The sequence below is a fragment of the Myripristis murdjan genome, chromosome 6 (assembly GCF_902150065.1).
Source record: "Myripristis murdjan chromosome 6, fMyrMur1.1, whole genome shotgun sequence".
Classification (NCBI taxonomy): Eukaryota; Metazoa; Chordata; class Actinopteri; order Holocentriformes; family Holocentridae; genus Myripristis; species Myripristis murdjan.
Window position 1 is genome coordinate 32,156,809 of NC_043985.1, and position 18,229 is coordinate 32,175,037.

At 41.4% G+C, this 18,229-nt stretch overlaps 1 protein-coding gene across 1 annotated transcript; it reads left to right on the forward strand.

The window, feature by feature from the left end:
* Nucleotides 1-2,998: 2,998 nt before the first annotated feature.
* On the forward strand, nt 2,999-13,861 carry cln6b (CLN6 transmembrane ER protein b). The gene is made up of 8 exons (XM_030054254.1): nt 2,999-3,073; nt 5,128-5,245; nt 5,826-5,924; nt 7,290-7,478; nt 7,703-7,758; nt 8,604-8,726; nt 13,304-13,432; nt 13,675-13,861. The coding sequence occupies exons 1-8, from the start codon at nt 3,012-3,014 to the stop codon at nt 13,859-13,861; spliced, it is 963 nt and encodes a 320-aa protein (XP_029910114.1). The 5' UTR covers nt 2,999-3,011.
* The last annotated feature ends 4,368 nt before the right edge of the window (nt 13,862-18,229 follow it).

Genomic DNA, 18,229 nt, shown 5'->3' on the forward strand with positions numbered 1-18,229 from the left:
TTTATGGGGACCTATCATACTTTATTGCATTTTTTTTTTTTTTTTTTTGCTCCGTTGGTACCACAACTATATCATTCTTGTGTACTTGTGTGTACTTTTCTGTTATATAATGCAGCAGGCTACAGTGCAACATAATGCAGTGCAATACAATGCAAAACAGCTTTATTGCGGCCAGAAAATAATTTTTGCCCCTCCAAATCACAGTAAATCGCAAGTAACATCACAGAAAACAAATACATAACATAACAGTGAAGACAAAAACACAGCGCTGTATGCTGAAATAACGTTATTGTGACTTTATTGTATCATTTTGGTTGTTCCTGTGAGCGACCAGCACCTGCTCAGGTAAACACCTCACTTGGTTTTGCTGAGCAGGCTGCACACGGGACAAATGTTTGGATGTTTTTGTGTGGATTTTATTTGGCTGTTGGCGTTGTGTAGCAATAGTCAAACTTTTTTTTTTCTTTCTGCAGAGACGACCTTGATAAATAAATTCTTTATTTACCGTGGGATAACCCCTTGAGATGCAGCATCTCGTTTCCAAGGGGGGACCTTAAACTTGTTCTGGGTTGAGATGTGGTGACTGAAGGCCACAACATCATCATCCCCGGGCCCTGTGGATGGGGGGCACGGTCACCCTGGAGGAGACCCTTCCCATCAGGATGGAAAAGTTTCCTAAAGGATAAAGGTGATGAGGCTGTAATCTCCCTCTCTGAGTCCAGGATCTCCTGGAGGAATGGAGCTCCGTCCCTCCTGGAAACTTCCAGAGACTTGGAGAACCAACGCCAAGGAGCCTTGAGGATGTCCTGGTGGCTCGTGGTGGCCCGACACAAGGTTCAAGGTTCAAGGTTCCAGGTTCAAGGTTTTCTTTATTGTCCCACTAGGGGAGGTTTGTTTTGCAGCCAGGGTTCAGAGTGCAACATCAACACAATAAATCACAGAACCAGTGCAACGAAATGGAAATACGTGTGCAAGAGTGCAACCAGAGTGATATTTACCATTATGCATATCAATAACACTTGGGATAAAGGAGGCATGGAGGCTTCTGGATGGTCCTTAGAGTCCAATAAAGCCCCAGCCTGCCTGTTGTAAGGGTCTGTTATAAAATCTTGGTCTGCCTCCTCCTTCAGATCTAATTCAACAAGATTTCCAGGTCTATTCTCACTGGACAGACTTTGATTTCTAGACCAAGCAAAGATGGAAAAGGCCAAATCAGATTCAGTGAAGCTTCTGTAGAGAGAGTCGTCATCTCAGCAGAAACCTTAAAGATTTGATTTTTCATCAGGAGAAAGAGTCTTTGCTGCACTTTTTGTCAGAGGTCGCGTCACTATTCGATTTGAAACATAAAGAACTGGTGAAAACTTGTATCTCCAATTTTGTTGATGTTCATGTTTTGTCTAAATTTGGGTATTTGCACGCTCCTCTGTGGGTTCATAACGTTCAGCAACCCAAACTAAAGACTGGACACAAAACTGTTTTCCTTTGTTTCTGAGAAGCTGATGTGGAAATATGGAGATACAAGGTTTTCTTTGGACGGCAGCGTTATGACTGTCGTTTTTTTGACACATGAAGATGGAGACGGAGGAAGGACTCATCCCTCCACACCACCGGGCCATCATGATCCTGATCCCCCCCTTCGAGAACCTCCCTAACACGCCTCATGTTGGGTTTTCCATTGATTTCCCGCCGTCTGTGTGTTTGCAGGGAAGCTGAGGCGCTGCTTTAAACATCTGGCTGTGGAGATATTTATCATTTCAAGGTATGAAATCTGGGTCGATGATGGCCACAAATTGAAATGGCTCTTTAATGCTGAAATATTTAAGACTGCAAATTTTATTTCCAAGGCCTGAAACAGAAGGCAGCATATTTTGTTTAACTGATACATAATTTGAGGGGTATATTTTGGAAGTGCCTGGTTTTGGATTTGACTTTGTATTTCTGATTTACTCTAATGTGTAGTTTGTTGTTGTATGTTTGAGCATAATTTTGTAATGTGTGCAACAGTGTCTTGTAAGTCCATATGGGCTGGGCTTCTGAGTGAAGCACGACACTTAAATAAAAGAAAATCAATCAATCAATCAATCAAATCTTGTCCAAATTGTGCAGAGGTGGGCTGTGTATCGATCAGGTTTGTCCCAGACTTACTCTCCTCTATTTTGCATCTCTATCATTTTAAAAAATGTTTTATGGACTTGATGTGGGCTCTTTTGTAGTTAAGTAAACATCATGAGCCTCTAACTGTGCACAGCTGAGACCAGATTATGTCTGTCTAATGAAAATGTGAGGGGGGTTATGTCAGATTATAGGTTTATCTCCAGGCAGCTGAACCTGGTGGATCACGGTTGCGCCCGTGCACGGAGGCTGCGGCGTGTTTCACCACACGATGACTCGCTCTTTTTTTACAAGGCTTCGTTTCAGAGCCTCGGAGCCAATGGCTGCAGCCGGGGGGAAACCACCCGGAGAGCGTCACGAGACCGAGGGGCGTTCATGTGTGAGCCGGTCAAAAGCTGAGCGATATGAACTCTCACAGGTGACAGCATCAGGAGCTCACTGCCCGCTTGGCTCTCATGGACTTTAGTGGGTTTAGTGGTGCTCACACGATTTTAACAGTGCAAACAGTGTTTTAATGGCATGGACGGCGTGGGATTAGGCCTTTAGTCTGTACTTTGGAGGCGTTGGACAGTGTTTTAGAGGGACAGACGGTGTTTACGATGAAGATATATGAGTGATCAGCATTTTATTATCAATCTCTGTGGCTCTTATTTTTGTTTTTGTGACTTTTACTGAAGCTGAGTGAAGCACACAGTGTTTTAGTGCCATATTCAGTGTTTAATAGTGTATTTTAACATTATAGACAGTGCTCCAGTGGTACAGGCAGTGTGGTGTATTAGTGTCTCAGCTGTACTGACTGCACTGTAATGGTTAAACAGAGCATACATACCGTATATGAGTAGTGTGGACAGTCTTTTGATGGTGTAGACGGGGGTTTGTGGTCCAATCAGAGGCGAGGGATGCAGCCGTCGGTCCGGAAGCGACAGAGCTCGGCTCTTCACGCAGCAACTTTCACGCTCAGGTTTGGGAATTTCTCTTTTCCTTCGTATTTAATCCTGTTCTCAACCAGCTGTGACAGATTATTACAGAATTTAAACAATCCTGTCATTTTCAGCCCATCCTTGCTGTGTAGTTTGTGTCTGCTGTATGCAAAATACATTGATACGTACATGTGCTGTGGCAGAATATGTTCATATGTTGTTCTGTTGTATTTTCCCACATGAGCTACATGGATGTTTTTTTTTTTTTTTTTTAAATCCTGAATCACAAAACCAGAAATCACCTGTGAGCACTTTCATGATTAATTTAAAGGCCTTGTATTATTCAGTTTTTATTATTTTCTTATGGCTCAGAGTCAGAGTAATGCTTTTACTGATGTTTTGCAGGTAAATGTTGTTTAGTTAAAAGGGACTCTATCAAACTGATTGAGAGTCGTCACAATGCCGACTGGCAATTCAAATGAAACCGGAGCTGCGTTCAGCCCAGACCGGTGATTTTCAGCGTTTGGCCTGTTTACCGCATTTCTCCCACATTTTACATCACAACAAACTTTTTACAAACCAATGCGGAGGTGCCACTGCTCGCTTTGGGAGAAGATCAGCAGAAAACCAGGAGCAAGTTCAGACGTGATGCATTTATTTGAGTTAGTCCTGATTAACTGTCTGGAAAAAGGGAAGGAGTCTGAACGTGAAAAAAACAACCTTGAACTAAATCAAAATTCAACCCTGTTTTCACTCCACACATTTGGTTTTCACAGGTGTGTTAAGAGTAAATTTTGAATTCCTACAATCAGGCCCCTTTAATGTGATTCTGACTGTTTTGTGACTTCATGTCTGTGTTGACGCCCGCGTTCCTTGGCTTCTCTTTAAAAACAGATTGTGGATCTCAATGGGACTAACCTGCTTACATAATAAATGTTAAATAAAAAATGCAACCGGCAGCACGTTGGCTTGTCCTCCACTGGATGTGGGACAGATAAACCTGATGAGATTAGAGCTGCGGGGAGGAAAGGGAGGGCGTTGGTTCAGATTATATGATGCAATGAGCCAATTTCCCCCGATTTTCTGTCACACAGTGATGGAGAGAGGAACTACAAACTGCTACTCAGGTAGAAGTACTGTTACTGTGCTGGTATGTGACTGCAGTAGAAGTAGAAGTACTGTTCCTCTGCTGGTATGTGACTGCAGTAGAAGTAGAAGTACTGTTCCTGTGCTGGTATGTGACTGCAGTAGAAGTAGAAGTACTGTTCCTCTGCTGGTATGTGACTGCAGTAGAAGTAGAAGTACTGTTCCTCTGCTGGTATGTGACTGCAGTAGAAGTAGAAGTACTGTTCCTGTGCTGGTATGTGACTGCAGTAGAAGTAGAAGTACTGTTCCTCTGCTGGTATGTGACTGCAGTAGAAGTACTGTTCCTCTGCTGGTATGTGACTGCAGTAGAATAGAAGTACTGTTCCTCTGCTGGTATGTGACTGCAGTAGAAGTAGAAGTACTGTTCCTCTGCTGGTATGTGACTGCAGTAGAAGTAGAAGTAGTGCAGTAAAAATCTCCTGCAGTAAAAGTCCAACGTGTCTCATTTCAAATGTCCTGGCAGTAAAAGTGACTGAGCTCCTTTTTCCAAACAGTAACTGTGTTAGCTGGGATCTTTTCCATGCAGTTAAAGGGGCATTGCTATGCTTTTAAAGGGGCATTACGTTCAACTGACAAGGGTTGATTGAAATGTAGAATGTGGAATAAACACATAGTATGATGACTGAGTCATTTGTCACTGATATTTTCCCCACTTTTTCAACAATTATTCCACCTTTTTTTTTTAAACCGGTTGAGTCTAAATGTTCCTGGATGCACTTTTTCATGGGGCAGCTCTTATTGTGAAATCTGTAAATGACAAAAAGTAGAACCAGGTTGCTCTTCTCGTCTTAAAACCACTGATAGCTGACGTGCAGCTCTTACCTCTGCTCTACAAGATGCCAACATGTCACCCCTGTCCTGTCCTCACAACACGGATCATCATGTCGTGTCCTACATGTTAAACGCTCTGTCAGCATGTTCTACCCGTGTGTGTGTGTGTGTCCTCCAGCGGCGCCGGCTCCAGGGAGATGGACTCGGCTCTGCTGAAGCCCCGGTTCCACCTGGACCTGTGGATCGGCTTCACCGTCCAGAGCTGGATCCTGGATGTGGGCCGGCCTGTTGTCATGGTAACGGGATGTGGGGATGCAGCCGGCCTCTGGCGTTCATCCCTCTGGGCTAATTCATGTTTTAGCCTCCGTGCGGCCCTGACAGACAGCTCATGTACAATCAAACCCAAAGGTGGACAACATTATACTGAGAGGTGTTTCTAATTTTTTGTCCTCCCTATTTATTATACATGAGGGGGGACAGAATAGTGGAAACAGCTGTCAGTAAAATGCAGTCCAGTCCAACAGCAGCACTAACTATGAGCTCAATGCCAAACACAGAAGTGAATGAACACCTCTGTTACTGTGACAAGACAAGCTGAGCATTATAGGCAGCAGGAGAGGAAACTTTATGGCACAACAGCTGGATTAGATTAGATGAGATTATACAGGTGGAGCTGATAAAGTGGACACTGAGTGTGTATCTTCATGAGAAATTCAGGGTATATAAAAAGTTTGTCATAGTACACAAATATTTAAATCGAGTCAAACTTATGTGAGTCTTGAGAGAGTTTAACAGACAGACAGACAGACAGACAGGCAGACAGACAGACAGACAGACAGAATAATTGTCCCTGCTGATGTGTCGTCGCTCCTGCAGCTGGTCCTGCCTGCAGACTGGTTTCCTCTGAACCGGCCCGGGGCGGCGGAGTACCTCCACCTGGCGTACAACATCACCACCCCGCTCATCCTGCTCAAGGTAACCAAGCCGGAGCACAAACACAGCTGCTGCTCGCCGGGGGTCAGACACACAGGCCACACACACACACACACACACACACACACACCGAGCTAATGATCCTGTCGTTACCCAGGATGAGGAGGACAAAGTCACCCTGCAGCGGCCCAGGTCACTATTGGTAAATTTTGGCCTGCAGGTCACAAATTAGATGATGCAGATGATGCAGGACAAGCCTCACCTGGGTGTAGGTTTTTACTGTGTAACATGATGATTAACTCTTAAATCATCGCCTTCTGAACTGAACTCTGACCTCCGTGTGCCTCAGTGCAGGTTGGTATAGTTCACTAAAACGAAACTAAAAAATAAAACTAGATTTGAAAAAATCTTTGAAACTAGACTTCAGAAAAAAAAAAAAAGCTAAAACAAACTGCCATGATATTATTTACTTACAAAACTAACTAAAATAAAATTAAAATGTACAGAAATTGTCTTTAGTTTTAGCCTGTGTCTGTTTTGTCGTATTTGTCAGGACAACACGCAGTTTCCTTCACAAAGTGTTGTGTTTGTATTGTGATACCTCAAACCTCCAAACACCCCCCAATATGTAACTTATAAAATTTATAACTTATGAAAACTAAACTTAAACTGAAACTAGCAAGCTCACTCTGGAAACTAACTGAAAATAAAGTGTTGAAACTGTTGAGCTGAAAACAAAAATTAAGAATGAAAAACAAAAACTAATGGAAAAATACCAAACTGTAATAACTCTGCTCCCTATGCAGTCAGCTCAGCTTTATCCACAGAGCACCCTTCATGCTCCAAAGAACACAGACAAAAAACTAAAAGCAACAGACACATATGAAAAAAAAGAAATAAAAATAATATGAAACAAAATACACACAAGCATAAAAATAAATCTGAAAAGCAGTCGGCGCCCAGCCAGCAGCTTCCTGCTCAGCTTTCCTCTGCAGATTCTTGCTGCTTTGTGTTGGGATTCAAACCGACAACCTCCTGCTCACAAACCCACTGACTTTGTTAATTTATTGCTCTGCTCTGACAGATTATTTGGGGCTCTGATTGCATTTATTTATTGCATTTATTTATTAATTGCATTTTTAGGTGAAGGCAGATGGGTTAGATAGAGGACGGCAGAAGTAATAGGTTTCTATCTGTATAATCAACTTCTGATTAACTTTAAAAACCTGAATAAACAGAATATTTCAAAAATTAAAGATGGGACAGCAGGTTTGAGGCTGAATATGGCTGGAGTCGTGCTTTAAGACCTAAATAACTTCACAACATGAAACTGAATTATGACACTTGAAAAACGACAGCAGTGAAACTGAAAAAATAAACAACTGAAATGTTTCCTCTGTCCCTCAGCTGATTGAACGCAGCCCCAGGACGCTGCCCCGCCCGGCCCTGCACCTCTGCATCATCGCCGTCGTCATGGGAACGAGCATCCACCTGGTGGCCGACTCCATCACACAGCGCCTCCTTCTGATTGGCTACCAGCTGCACCTGTCCGTCAGGGAGAATCCCATCATGAAGAACATCACGCCGAGCTCCTTGGTGACATTTTCATTTTGCTTCATCAGAAACGACTCTCCTCATTTATTGGTTCATTGAAATTTGAACGTGTCACAAATTTGGACGCAGCATCCCATAATCCAGCACACACAATGCAAGCAAGTGACCAACACCTGTTTTTAATAGTGGTTTAGGGTTAAATTTAGGATTAATAAGTGAGGCTTCTCCGTGTAATCATGTTCTCGTATTCTCATTTCGTTTCGCAGATCGACTCCTTCGAGCTTCTGTTTTACTACGATGAGAGTCTCGGCCATTCCATGTGGTAAGAAGGCGCCAAACTGGCGTTGTCATAGCAACAGCAGCATCACCTCAGGTCTACAGTAATGGAAATAAAAGTCGATTTGTTTCCAGACCAAACTCTCCAGGAAGTTTTTCAAAAACTCTGATGATGATTTTATTGTCAAAAACAGCCGGACGAGAGCAGCCGGGGATGCAGCGTTATCAGCTGATATCCACTTTAATAAGCAATATCAGCATCATTCAACATCATATCAACATTATTTTTTCTATTTTTTTCCAAGAATATGTCACTTGATACAACTGATACTGATACTGTCAACTATGAGCAAAGATAAAACTAACGTGTTCTTTTACTTTAAAAATTAAGCAATTAATTAATTAAGAAAATAATAAGTTAGAACATTTTTATTGAGATTAAATTGTCGGGAAAGCTTTACCTGTTGTGTATCTTTGCTTGACAGTTGTTTTCATGAAGCTCTCTGAGACTGAATCTGTGATTAAGGCTCTCAATAAACTTGAACTTGCACTAAAACTCACAAAATCATATATTGTACATTGGGGTGCACATATACATCGATGTATGTTAATATGCAGATCACTATGGGCTGATATGAGTGGACTAATGGAGAATTTGGTCATCAGAGGTCAGAGGTCACCGCGGTGTTTTCCCTGTTCATGTTTTAGTTTTAACTTTTATTTCTGTGCAGAGGAGTTCAGTCAGAAAAACCAAAGTGGAAATGCACTCATGACATCACATATCACGTTGAATGATGCTATTATGTGAAAGGAAAAGTCCACTAGTGCTAAATACTAACTACATCTCTCTCTCTCTCTCTCTCTCTCTCTCTCTCTCTCTCTCTCCTGCAGCTACATCCCCCTCTTCCTCGTCCTCTTCCTCTTCTTCAGTGGTTGCTTCACCCACAGGAAGCAGGAGGTGAAGATGCCCCTGGCGGCCTGGATCCTGCTGCCGCCCAGTGCTGCCCACTACTGGTCAGACCCGGTCACGGCTCAGTGTTTCCAGACAGACGTCCCGTAACTCAGGGGTCACAGGTTCGATCCCCGCAGCAGCCAGTGTGTGTGTGTGTGTGTGTGTGTGTGTGTGTGTCAGCCTCTGTGTCCTCGAGCAAGGCACCGAAAACCTTCCTGCTGGCTCAGCGAAAACAGTAGCAGCAAAATGATTGAACTGTAAAACTTTATTTATAATTGTCCCGGGGATGAAAATGTTCGGGACACACAGAAACTGCTGATTTAAAGGAGCAGTCCCCTCAAACCCACTTTTAAACATCATTAATCTGTGATGTTCCACATATTCACTGACATCAACAAATGGCTGTTTTTAAATAGTTTTTCATGGTGGATTCAATAATCTTACGAGAAACACACACACACACACACACACACACACACTTTGGAAAACATGGCAGAGCTGATCTTGTTTTCTTCGTCTGACTGCAGAAACATTTACAGGCTGGTCAGCGAGCCAGAGGCGACCAGACGAGCAGCAGACAGCAGAATCAGATCAAATTCCTGCGTCATCAGTCTCACAAACAACAAACAGTAAACAGGTCAAGGGTCAGAGGTCACACACAGTGAGATAAGGCTGATATCTGTCTGATCCTCAGGGTCAGTGTGTGTCTTGCTCAGGACACCATGATCTCCAAAAGCCCCCCAGCAGATTAGTTATTGATTTTTTATCCACTAAAAAATGTGTTTTTCTTCTGTTTCTGTCTCCTAAAATGTGACTCTCCTGACTGGATCTGCTCTCATCAACAATATTAGATTGAATATGTCACAGTTTTCCTGACTGTCACAAATGAAACCTCCTCATTCTGTGAACAGAGCTCTGGTCAGGCAGGGTTAGAGTTGCATTCAAGGCACAAAGGGATGTTTTTCACGGAGTAAAAATCTAAAAATGTAATACTGATGAACAGATTTTATTTTTGGGGCTAAATGACTGGAGGTTGACTCGTCCAGGACAGCTGACCTGGTGCATCACTGGCAAAAGTTTTTGGGTTGAGCGGAAAAAAGAAAATAGGACACAAACGCACAAATAAAATAATAAAATAAACAATAAAAACAGTATGAAATATTGAGCGGTAACAGAATATAATATGTATGAGGTGTTATAAGTGCACGCTGCTGTCAATAAACACATTTCAGGCGGCTGACTTACTAACATGTATACGTCTAAATGTAGTTAAATGTAGTGAACCATAACTGAACCAACCAACTGAACCATAATTCAGTCAGTCAGAGAATAAAACAAATACTAAGTTCAGACTGTCTCTGTGGTTAAAGGCAGTCAGGGTGGCTTATTAAACACGGGTCAGGCCTGCTAAACTAGGAATACATGCTGCATACAGGACACGTATATATACCGAGCAGCATGGATGATCCACGTTAAGGTGTGCATTAAAGGGTTTTAATGCACGGCACAAAGCGGCAGGTGGTTTCCTCCATGCGGTGCATTAAAACCCTTTAATGCACACCTCATCATGGATTATCCCGCTTACAACCTCCACTTTCCACAAAGGTAGAATAACAGCATTCACTTCTTTCTGCAGAGCCTCCTGAGCACAACATCAAAAAATCGTGAGGAAAAAAAAAAAAAGCTCGCCAAACTGTTGTTTCGGCCTGTTGCTATGGTTACGTAGGTGAATTGGGAGCTGTATCCGTGGTGTGTCTCTAGGCGACACGTAAGTCAACATCTTGCCGCTTTTGTCTATGAGTCTTCCGAGTCTGTCAGAAATCATTAGAAAAATACTTTACAGTCAATTTTATTATTAGGCTAATGAGTTAGGTACACATTGTTTTAGTCCATGTCTGCATTAATTCGTCCAGCTGCCAGAAACACCAATACAACTGTGAAAACGAGGTTGATAGCCACCAGATGAGTTTAGAACAGTGATTAAACCTGTGCTAACACACACCCCTCAGCCAATCAGAAACAAGTATTCATCTAGATAATGGCGTAATATCAATATCAGTATCAATATTTATAAATTTAATGTGATAAAATAACAATCAACATGTTCACGGTGAAACTATTCGGTTTCTTTTTTGACTCTCGTGTTGCTAAAACACATCAACAGCTTGTTCACAGTGTGAGGTGATGCTGTATGTGTGTGTTTGTGTGTGTGTGTGTGTGTGTGTGTGTGTGTGTGTGAGCGGACACCTCCAGGTGTTGGTAATAATTTATGAGTGTGTGTTTCTCAGGTGCTGCTGACTTGTTGGTTTCTTCACTAACAGCTTCACTGGAGGATTAAAGGGCCGTCCAGTAATTTTTGAATGTCATTGCCCTTTAATAGCGACCAGGGAACTGCAATATCAAGTAGTAATGGACAGAAATAATGTATGAGTCTAAATTTCCCGTTAACAAGGAAAGATCTAGTTAATAACAGCAGATTTCCAACCTAAACGTTGCTGTGAAAAGCTGATAAATCATAACTCTATATTCTGAAATATTGACTTTGCTTTGTTGCTTCCTTTTTGGCATAAAAACAAAATGTGCAGTCATGTTGAATTTCTTTCTCGTGGGACATTTGACATCTGTGACATTCATGAGCGATCATTCAGACACACCCAGGCTGTGCTGCTGTGAGAGTGTCTGCACACAGCCTTCAAACTGCAGAGTGTTTTTTTTCCCCAAAAAATGCCATTACTTACTCTGGAAAGATTTGGATTCTATCTCTCTTTGTTTGATGCATTGATGTATTGATGATTATTGATTTGATATAATGACGATATTTTGCGTGGAAACATGGAAGTTGTGATGCAGGATAAATTTGTGAGCAGCTGGATTACCGCATCATATCGTATCGTAACGATTCGTATCATAACGAATAGTAACGTATCGCATCGCAGCGTGTCACATCATATCGTATCGTATCATATCATATCGATTCATATTGTATCATATCGCATCATATCGTATCGATTCGTATTGTATCGTATCGATTCGTACCGTATCGCATCGTATCATATCGCATCGTATCATATCGCATCGTATCATATCGCATCGTATCGTATCATATAGTATTGTATCATATCGTATCGATTCGTATGGTATGGTATGGTATGGTATCATATAGTATCTATTCGTATCGTATCGATTCATATCGTATCACATCGTATCATATCGCATCGTATCGTATCATATAGTATCGTATCATATCGTATTGATTCGTATGGTATGGTATGGTATGGTATCGTATTATATCATATCGTATTGTATCGATTCGTATCGCATCATATCGTATCATATCGTATCGCATCGCATCGTATCGATTCGTATCATATCATATCGTATCGTATCATATCATATCGTATCGTATCGTATCGTATTGTATTGATTCGTATCGCATCATATCGTATCATATCGTATCGCATCGCATCGCATCATACCGATTCATATCACATCACATCGCATCGTATCGATTCGTATCATATCATATCGTATCGTATCGTATCGTATCATATCATATCATATCGTATCGTATCGTATCGTATTGTATTGATTCGTATCGCATCATATCGTATCATATCGTATCGCATCGCATCGCATCATACCGATTCATATCACATCGCATCGCATCGTATCAATTCGTATCATATCATATCGTATCGTATCATATCATATCATATCGTATCATATCGTATCGTATTGTATTGATTCGTATCGCATCATATCGTATCATATCGTATCGTATTGCATCGTATCGCATCGCATCGCATCGCATCGTATTGTATCAATTCGCATCGCATCGCATCGCATCGTATCAAATCGTATCATATCGTATCATATCGTATCGTATTATACCATATCATAATGTATCATATCTTATTGTATCTTATGAATTGTATTGTATCATATCATACCGTATCTTATTATAATATATTGTAATTGTACCATACTGTACTGTAACATATCATATTGTATCATTTTGTATTGTATCACATCGTATCGTGTGTTATGATATTACACTGTATCATATCATTTTGTATTGTATCATATTGTAAAGAAAAAAAAGAGGACAGAGAAGTAAACTTGGGCTTTATTACCTACCAGTGGCCATATGTGGAATCAGCACAGGCCATTGGTTAACAGTGAGTCTGAGTATTTCCCCCTGTAGTGTTCACTGACGTCATCGTGTCCACCGGATGTGAGGTTGTTAATGCTGGTGAGGGGCTGATGCACGGCTGACTGAAAACATTTTCTCCAGATTATGACGACTCTGTTCACTCTATTTCTGTGTGGCCATGTTCATATCACTCTGCAGGTACACAGCAGTCCTGTGTTAGGGCTCTTATTGTGTAGTTTCACCACAGAGATGCTTTAAGTTTCATCTCATCTCTTATTCAGAGTAAGTGAGCAGCGAGGCGTTCAGGGTCCTGCTCGGACACTTCAGCAGCAAACGAGGCGTTTGCAGGGATCGAACCTGTGACCCTCCAGTTGGGGATCAATGTGTCTGATCCCTTATCCGGTTAATAAGTTAATAAACATCAGTATTAATTATAATAATAATACTAAAACATTAACAAGTGAACAACCGTTGTGCTGCTGGCAGGTATCTGATCACTGAGGGACAAACCTTCATCCTCTTCATCTTCACCTTCTTCGCCATGACCGCCATGGTGATGCACCAGAGGAGGCGGGGCATGATCCCCGAGATTAACGGCCTGTTCCTGCTTTACAGGTACACACACACACACACACACACACACACACACACACACACAAGCAGAGAGAGAGAGAGAGAGAGAGAGGAATGTGTAAACTTTGGCCCCTTCTCTTAAATTTCAAGCTGCACTTGTTAAAATCACATTAGCTAAAATGAGATTAGATTAGATTAGAGTAGAGTAGAATAGACAGTATGATAGTAAACAGAACAGGCGACGCAGGATGTGAAACGCTGACGAGCTGCCGGTTTGTGTGCAGCTTCTCGTTGGCGCTGCTGCTGGTGGCGCTCTGGGTGGCCTGTCTGTGGGACGATGCCGTCCTGAGGAGGAAGCACCCGGGCCTGATCTACGTCCCGCAGCCCCGCGCCGTCTACACCCTCCACCTGCGCCAGCACACCTCGCCGCAGCAGCCGGACCGCTCACACGCTGCTCCCATCCAGATGTAGCACGTGTTTTACGTTTTGTGAGGACCGATGAGGAGACACATCCACTCACTCTCATCCATGACAAGACGTAACCTCGGCTTTAGAAGATAAACTGCAGGGAAATGAAACAGTTACCCACATAAGTTACCCAGAAATTTGAAAAAATATATTCTGGAAATTTTTTGGTTATTAGTTATCATCAGCTTGGATGTCTGAATCGTTTCATTTCATTCAAATCACCATCATCAGGATACGGCATCATCTTTCTTGCAACACGATGGTTACAGAAACATCTTGAGCAAAGAGCTAAACATAAAATATTAGTGTTGTTGTGTTATTCATTACTGAAAGATAGTGATCATAATACATACAATGCATTGTTGCTATGCCAACAACCACTTCCTGTAGCGTCTGATGGTTGCTGCCAATGCAAAGTTGAACATTTTTCAGTGTATCTGCGGTTCCGTTGTTAATAGAACCGATACCCACAAGGGGGCGCTGCCTTGTGTGCATGCTCCACTGACTTTAATGATTTTCGTCATGTTGGCGTCTCTTTATTGGCTTAAAGTTGAGGTCGAGGCTACTTTATGCAACTTACAGGCGTCCATCACCTCTGGAAAACTCGCGTGAGACTTTTAAACTAACCATCATGATGATGTAAAGTGAAGACAGACTCAGCAGCTGCACGGTTTATTTCCTCCTCAAATGTTTTCAGAAACACATTTCACTCGACTGCTTTCATAAAATATCAAGGAAACTTCCAAAAAAGAGCCGCCGTGTTGGTCCAGTTTGAAATCCAGGAGAAGACGGCCCACTAGTGAAGGGTTCGTCCAATCAGGTGCAGCGAGGGAAGTGTCTCTGCGGTTATAGGACAGAGCAGCTGTCAATCATCCAAATACAAGAAGCTGCGCAGCACCTAGAATCAAACACACACCCCTGCAACACACACTGCCGCAGAAAAAATGCTCTACAGCCTTTACAGCAAATAGGATTCCTTGCATTTTTGGCACAGTGTCCGATCCTGTATGCAACCCTACCCTAACCCTAACCCTAACCCTGGCAGGGTGTGTACCACGTGTCCTGACAGCGGCCCGGCTTTGATCCAGACTGAGCTTTTTGCTGCAGGTCATCCTTCCCTGTCTCTCTCTGCTGTCACTTTGAAAAATAAAACAGAAATAACAAAAAAAAAGTTTAACAGAACAAATAAATAAAACTGGACACAGAGCAGAGTTAATGCTTTGGGGACAGAGGGCGTGTTGTGTCCAGACGACCTGATTAGAAAGGAGGCGTTGGCGCTCGCTCCGCCTGCTGTGCGGCCTGATCCCTCATCCATCACGTCCGTCCATCAACGTCTGCTTTTTTTTTTATCCATTTATTGATGCTGCATCCGTCTTCAGAGGGGCTGGACTTTTCTCAGCTGACAGGTCATCATCTGTTTAGCCGAGGGCCAAAAGTTTGTCGCTGTGTGTCAGACACACACCTGACTGTCTGGACTCTGTCTGGACTCTCCTGAAGTTTGCTGGTTATTTATACAAACCCAGGATGAAAAGGCAGCCGGAGTCACGGTGAGCGTCTCCACACCGGCCGCCTGATTTCAGATTCTCCTGAAGGCAGCGAATCCTTTGACCCCACATGAGGTTTCCTCCAGCTGCTTCACAAATAAAAGTCAAATTCACACGAGATTATAGATGAACAGATTATAGGATTACAAATATATACACTACTCACAAAAAGAGATATTTGGCTTTTGGGTGAAAATTATGGAAAATATAAAAAGTTCACGCTACAGTGATATTATATCATGAAAGTAGGGCATTTAAGTAGAAGCATGCACTGGTGATTTCCTCATCTTAAACAATTTCTTGAAACAAAAGCCAACAACAGTGGTGGATATACCACAACAAAAAATGTCAGTGTCAATAACTTGTCATGTGCCCTTGAGCATCAATTACAGCTTGACAACGACGTCTCATGCTGTTCACAAGTCGACTTATTGTCTGCTGAGGCATGGCATCCCACTCTTCTTGAAGGGCGGCCCTCAGGACATTGAGGTTCTGGGGTACAGAGCTCCGAGCCTCTACACGGCGACTCAGCTGATCCCATAGGTTTTCTATGGGATTCAGGTCTGGAGAAAGGGCAGGCCACTCCATCTGAGGTACCCCAGTCTCCAGCAGCCGTTCCCTAATGATACGACCTCGATGAGCTGGAGCATCAAACACCTGATGTGAATTTTGCCGTTAAACTCCTTGTTAGAGAACAGCAACTTGTGCAAAAAGTACTGAAACACTGAACAGTTGGACATGTGCATTCAAAAGTTTACAGAGGGTCACATTAAGTTCACCTGTAAAGGTTATAATGCATTTTAGGTTCATCCTGAAATTTCACCCGAAAGCCGAATATCCCTAACTTTTTGTGAGTAGTGTTGATAGATTTTTTTTTTTTTTTTTTTTTTTTTTTTTTAGCATTCCTGGAGTTTGGATCAGCTGTTTGAAGGCTTCAAAACCTGTAGCATATTTAAAATCACAACTTCATCTTCATCTGTGTTTTTTTTTTTTATTATTATTATTTTCACTGTTTTATGTCGCTCCTTTCTTCTGTTTTTGTCGTCGGCGTTTCTTGGTCTCTCCGTTCTGTTCAGATCATGTGAAGCACTTTCTAACTGCGTTTTGAAAAGCGCTACACAGACTTTTATTATTATTTAATAATTCATGTAAAGCTAATTACTGTAGACTTGTAGCTGTTTTTGATTTTTTGCCCACTTTTGATCCCGCTGGTTTCTCTGGATTTGATCTAATTTTATGTGTTTAATTAATCTGTGTTTCCTTTCTGCTCTCTCTGTACACACACAGTGTATTCTACTTCAGTTTCTTTGATGTTACTATATTTAATTCCTTTCTTCAAAGCTCCTTGTGAAGCCGCCTTTAGTTAGATGCAATAAAAATGATCAATATAATGTGAATATTTGCAGACTGACACGTGGGTGGACTGATCCTGCTGGGTTTCAACCTCACACTCTGAACTACATGAAGATTGTTTCCCTGTTGTGTGTGTATCTTGTATTTTTTACATTAATATTGCGGCAGTGTTTCACCTGACTGCTGTGTGTAATCACACTACAAATAAAAATAAACTTAATCCAAACTAAATTAACCCCCGTTTCACTTAATTAACAGCATTTCTTGTTTTGTTGTAGTTGATTTTCTCTGTAGTTCCTCTGAACACGTTTAGTGTCACATGTAGTTCATTTACATGCTGTACTCTTTGTCTTTTCTTTATTTGCTTATTGTGCTTTTAATGGCAAATTATTTTGGTGTTTTTTTTCTCAGAGGCCTGAGATGAAACTCACTTTTTTGATAGAAAAAATGAATAATTAGTGAAGCAAACGAGTAGAAAAAACACGTCTAACTGTATTTGAGATGACTGGAAGAGAAAATTTTTAACAGCTGCTGGTTTCAACTGTTGAGAAACTATTGCACTGTATTTATTATGTTACACTCAAAACTCAGCAGCTTGTTTCCCGTATGAACCGGAGGTCGCATGAGGCAGACAGAGCATGTTTCCTGAAATATTAAACCTGAGGCTTTAACTTTTTGCTCTCCACATTTTTAGTTTTTCAGTGAGATGCCAGACAAGTATCAGAAAGTTAAATCTGATGCTTTTGGATTTTTAAAAATTGGAATAAGCATTGCAGGTGAGTATAGAGGTGAGCACCGTGTATCTGCTCCAGTATATTTGGCCAGAATGCATTTTAGTTCAATTCCCAAATCCATAATTACAGTACAAGGTCAGCCAGTAATAAGGGACACTTGTAACACCTTAGTTATTATGTTTTTATTTAGATTTGTCATGTATTTGTTTGTATTTGCTTTTATGTATGCTTTTATATTTTAGCAGCGCCGCACGACAAGCCCTTATGTTTTTCTTTTATTTATTGTTTTCTCTTTCTCTGTGTCCTTCATTAATTTTTTTTTTATGTGTAATAATAACAAATTAAAGTAATATTTGTTCAAGTACAGAGTTTTCAGGTGTGAAGGTGGCTGGTTATCAACTGGATGAATTTTATAACGTCAGAAATGTTGATGTGATGAAGAACTCTTCTGACATTATCAGCTGCTAGCAGGCTAATAAAGCAGAAAAAGCAAAAAAAAAAAAGTTTATGATGAAATTCATATAAATTCCCATTTTAAAACTAATGATTTTAAAGGTTCAATATTTATAAAACTGAATTAAACACACTTTGTTTTTAAGACTTTTCAATTCCATGCAAGCACGTGAACAAAAAAAAAAAACAAAAAACAAAAAAAACCCCAGTATATTACAGTTTTTCATCATGAAGTAAAATGAATTAAACATCACAGAGTGGTGGCAGAGGATCAGAGGGGGATTTGT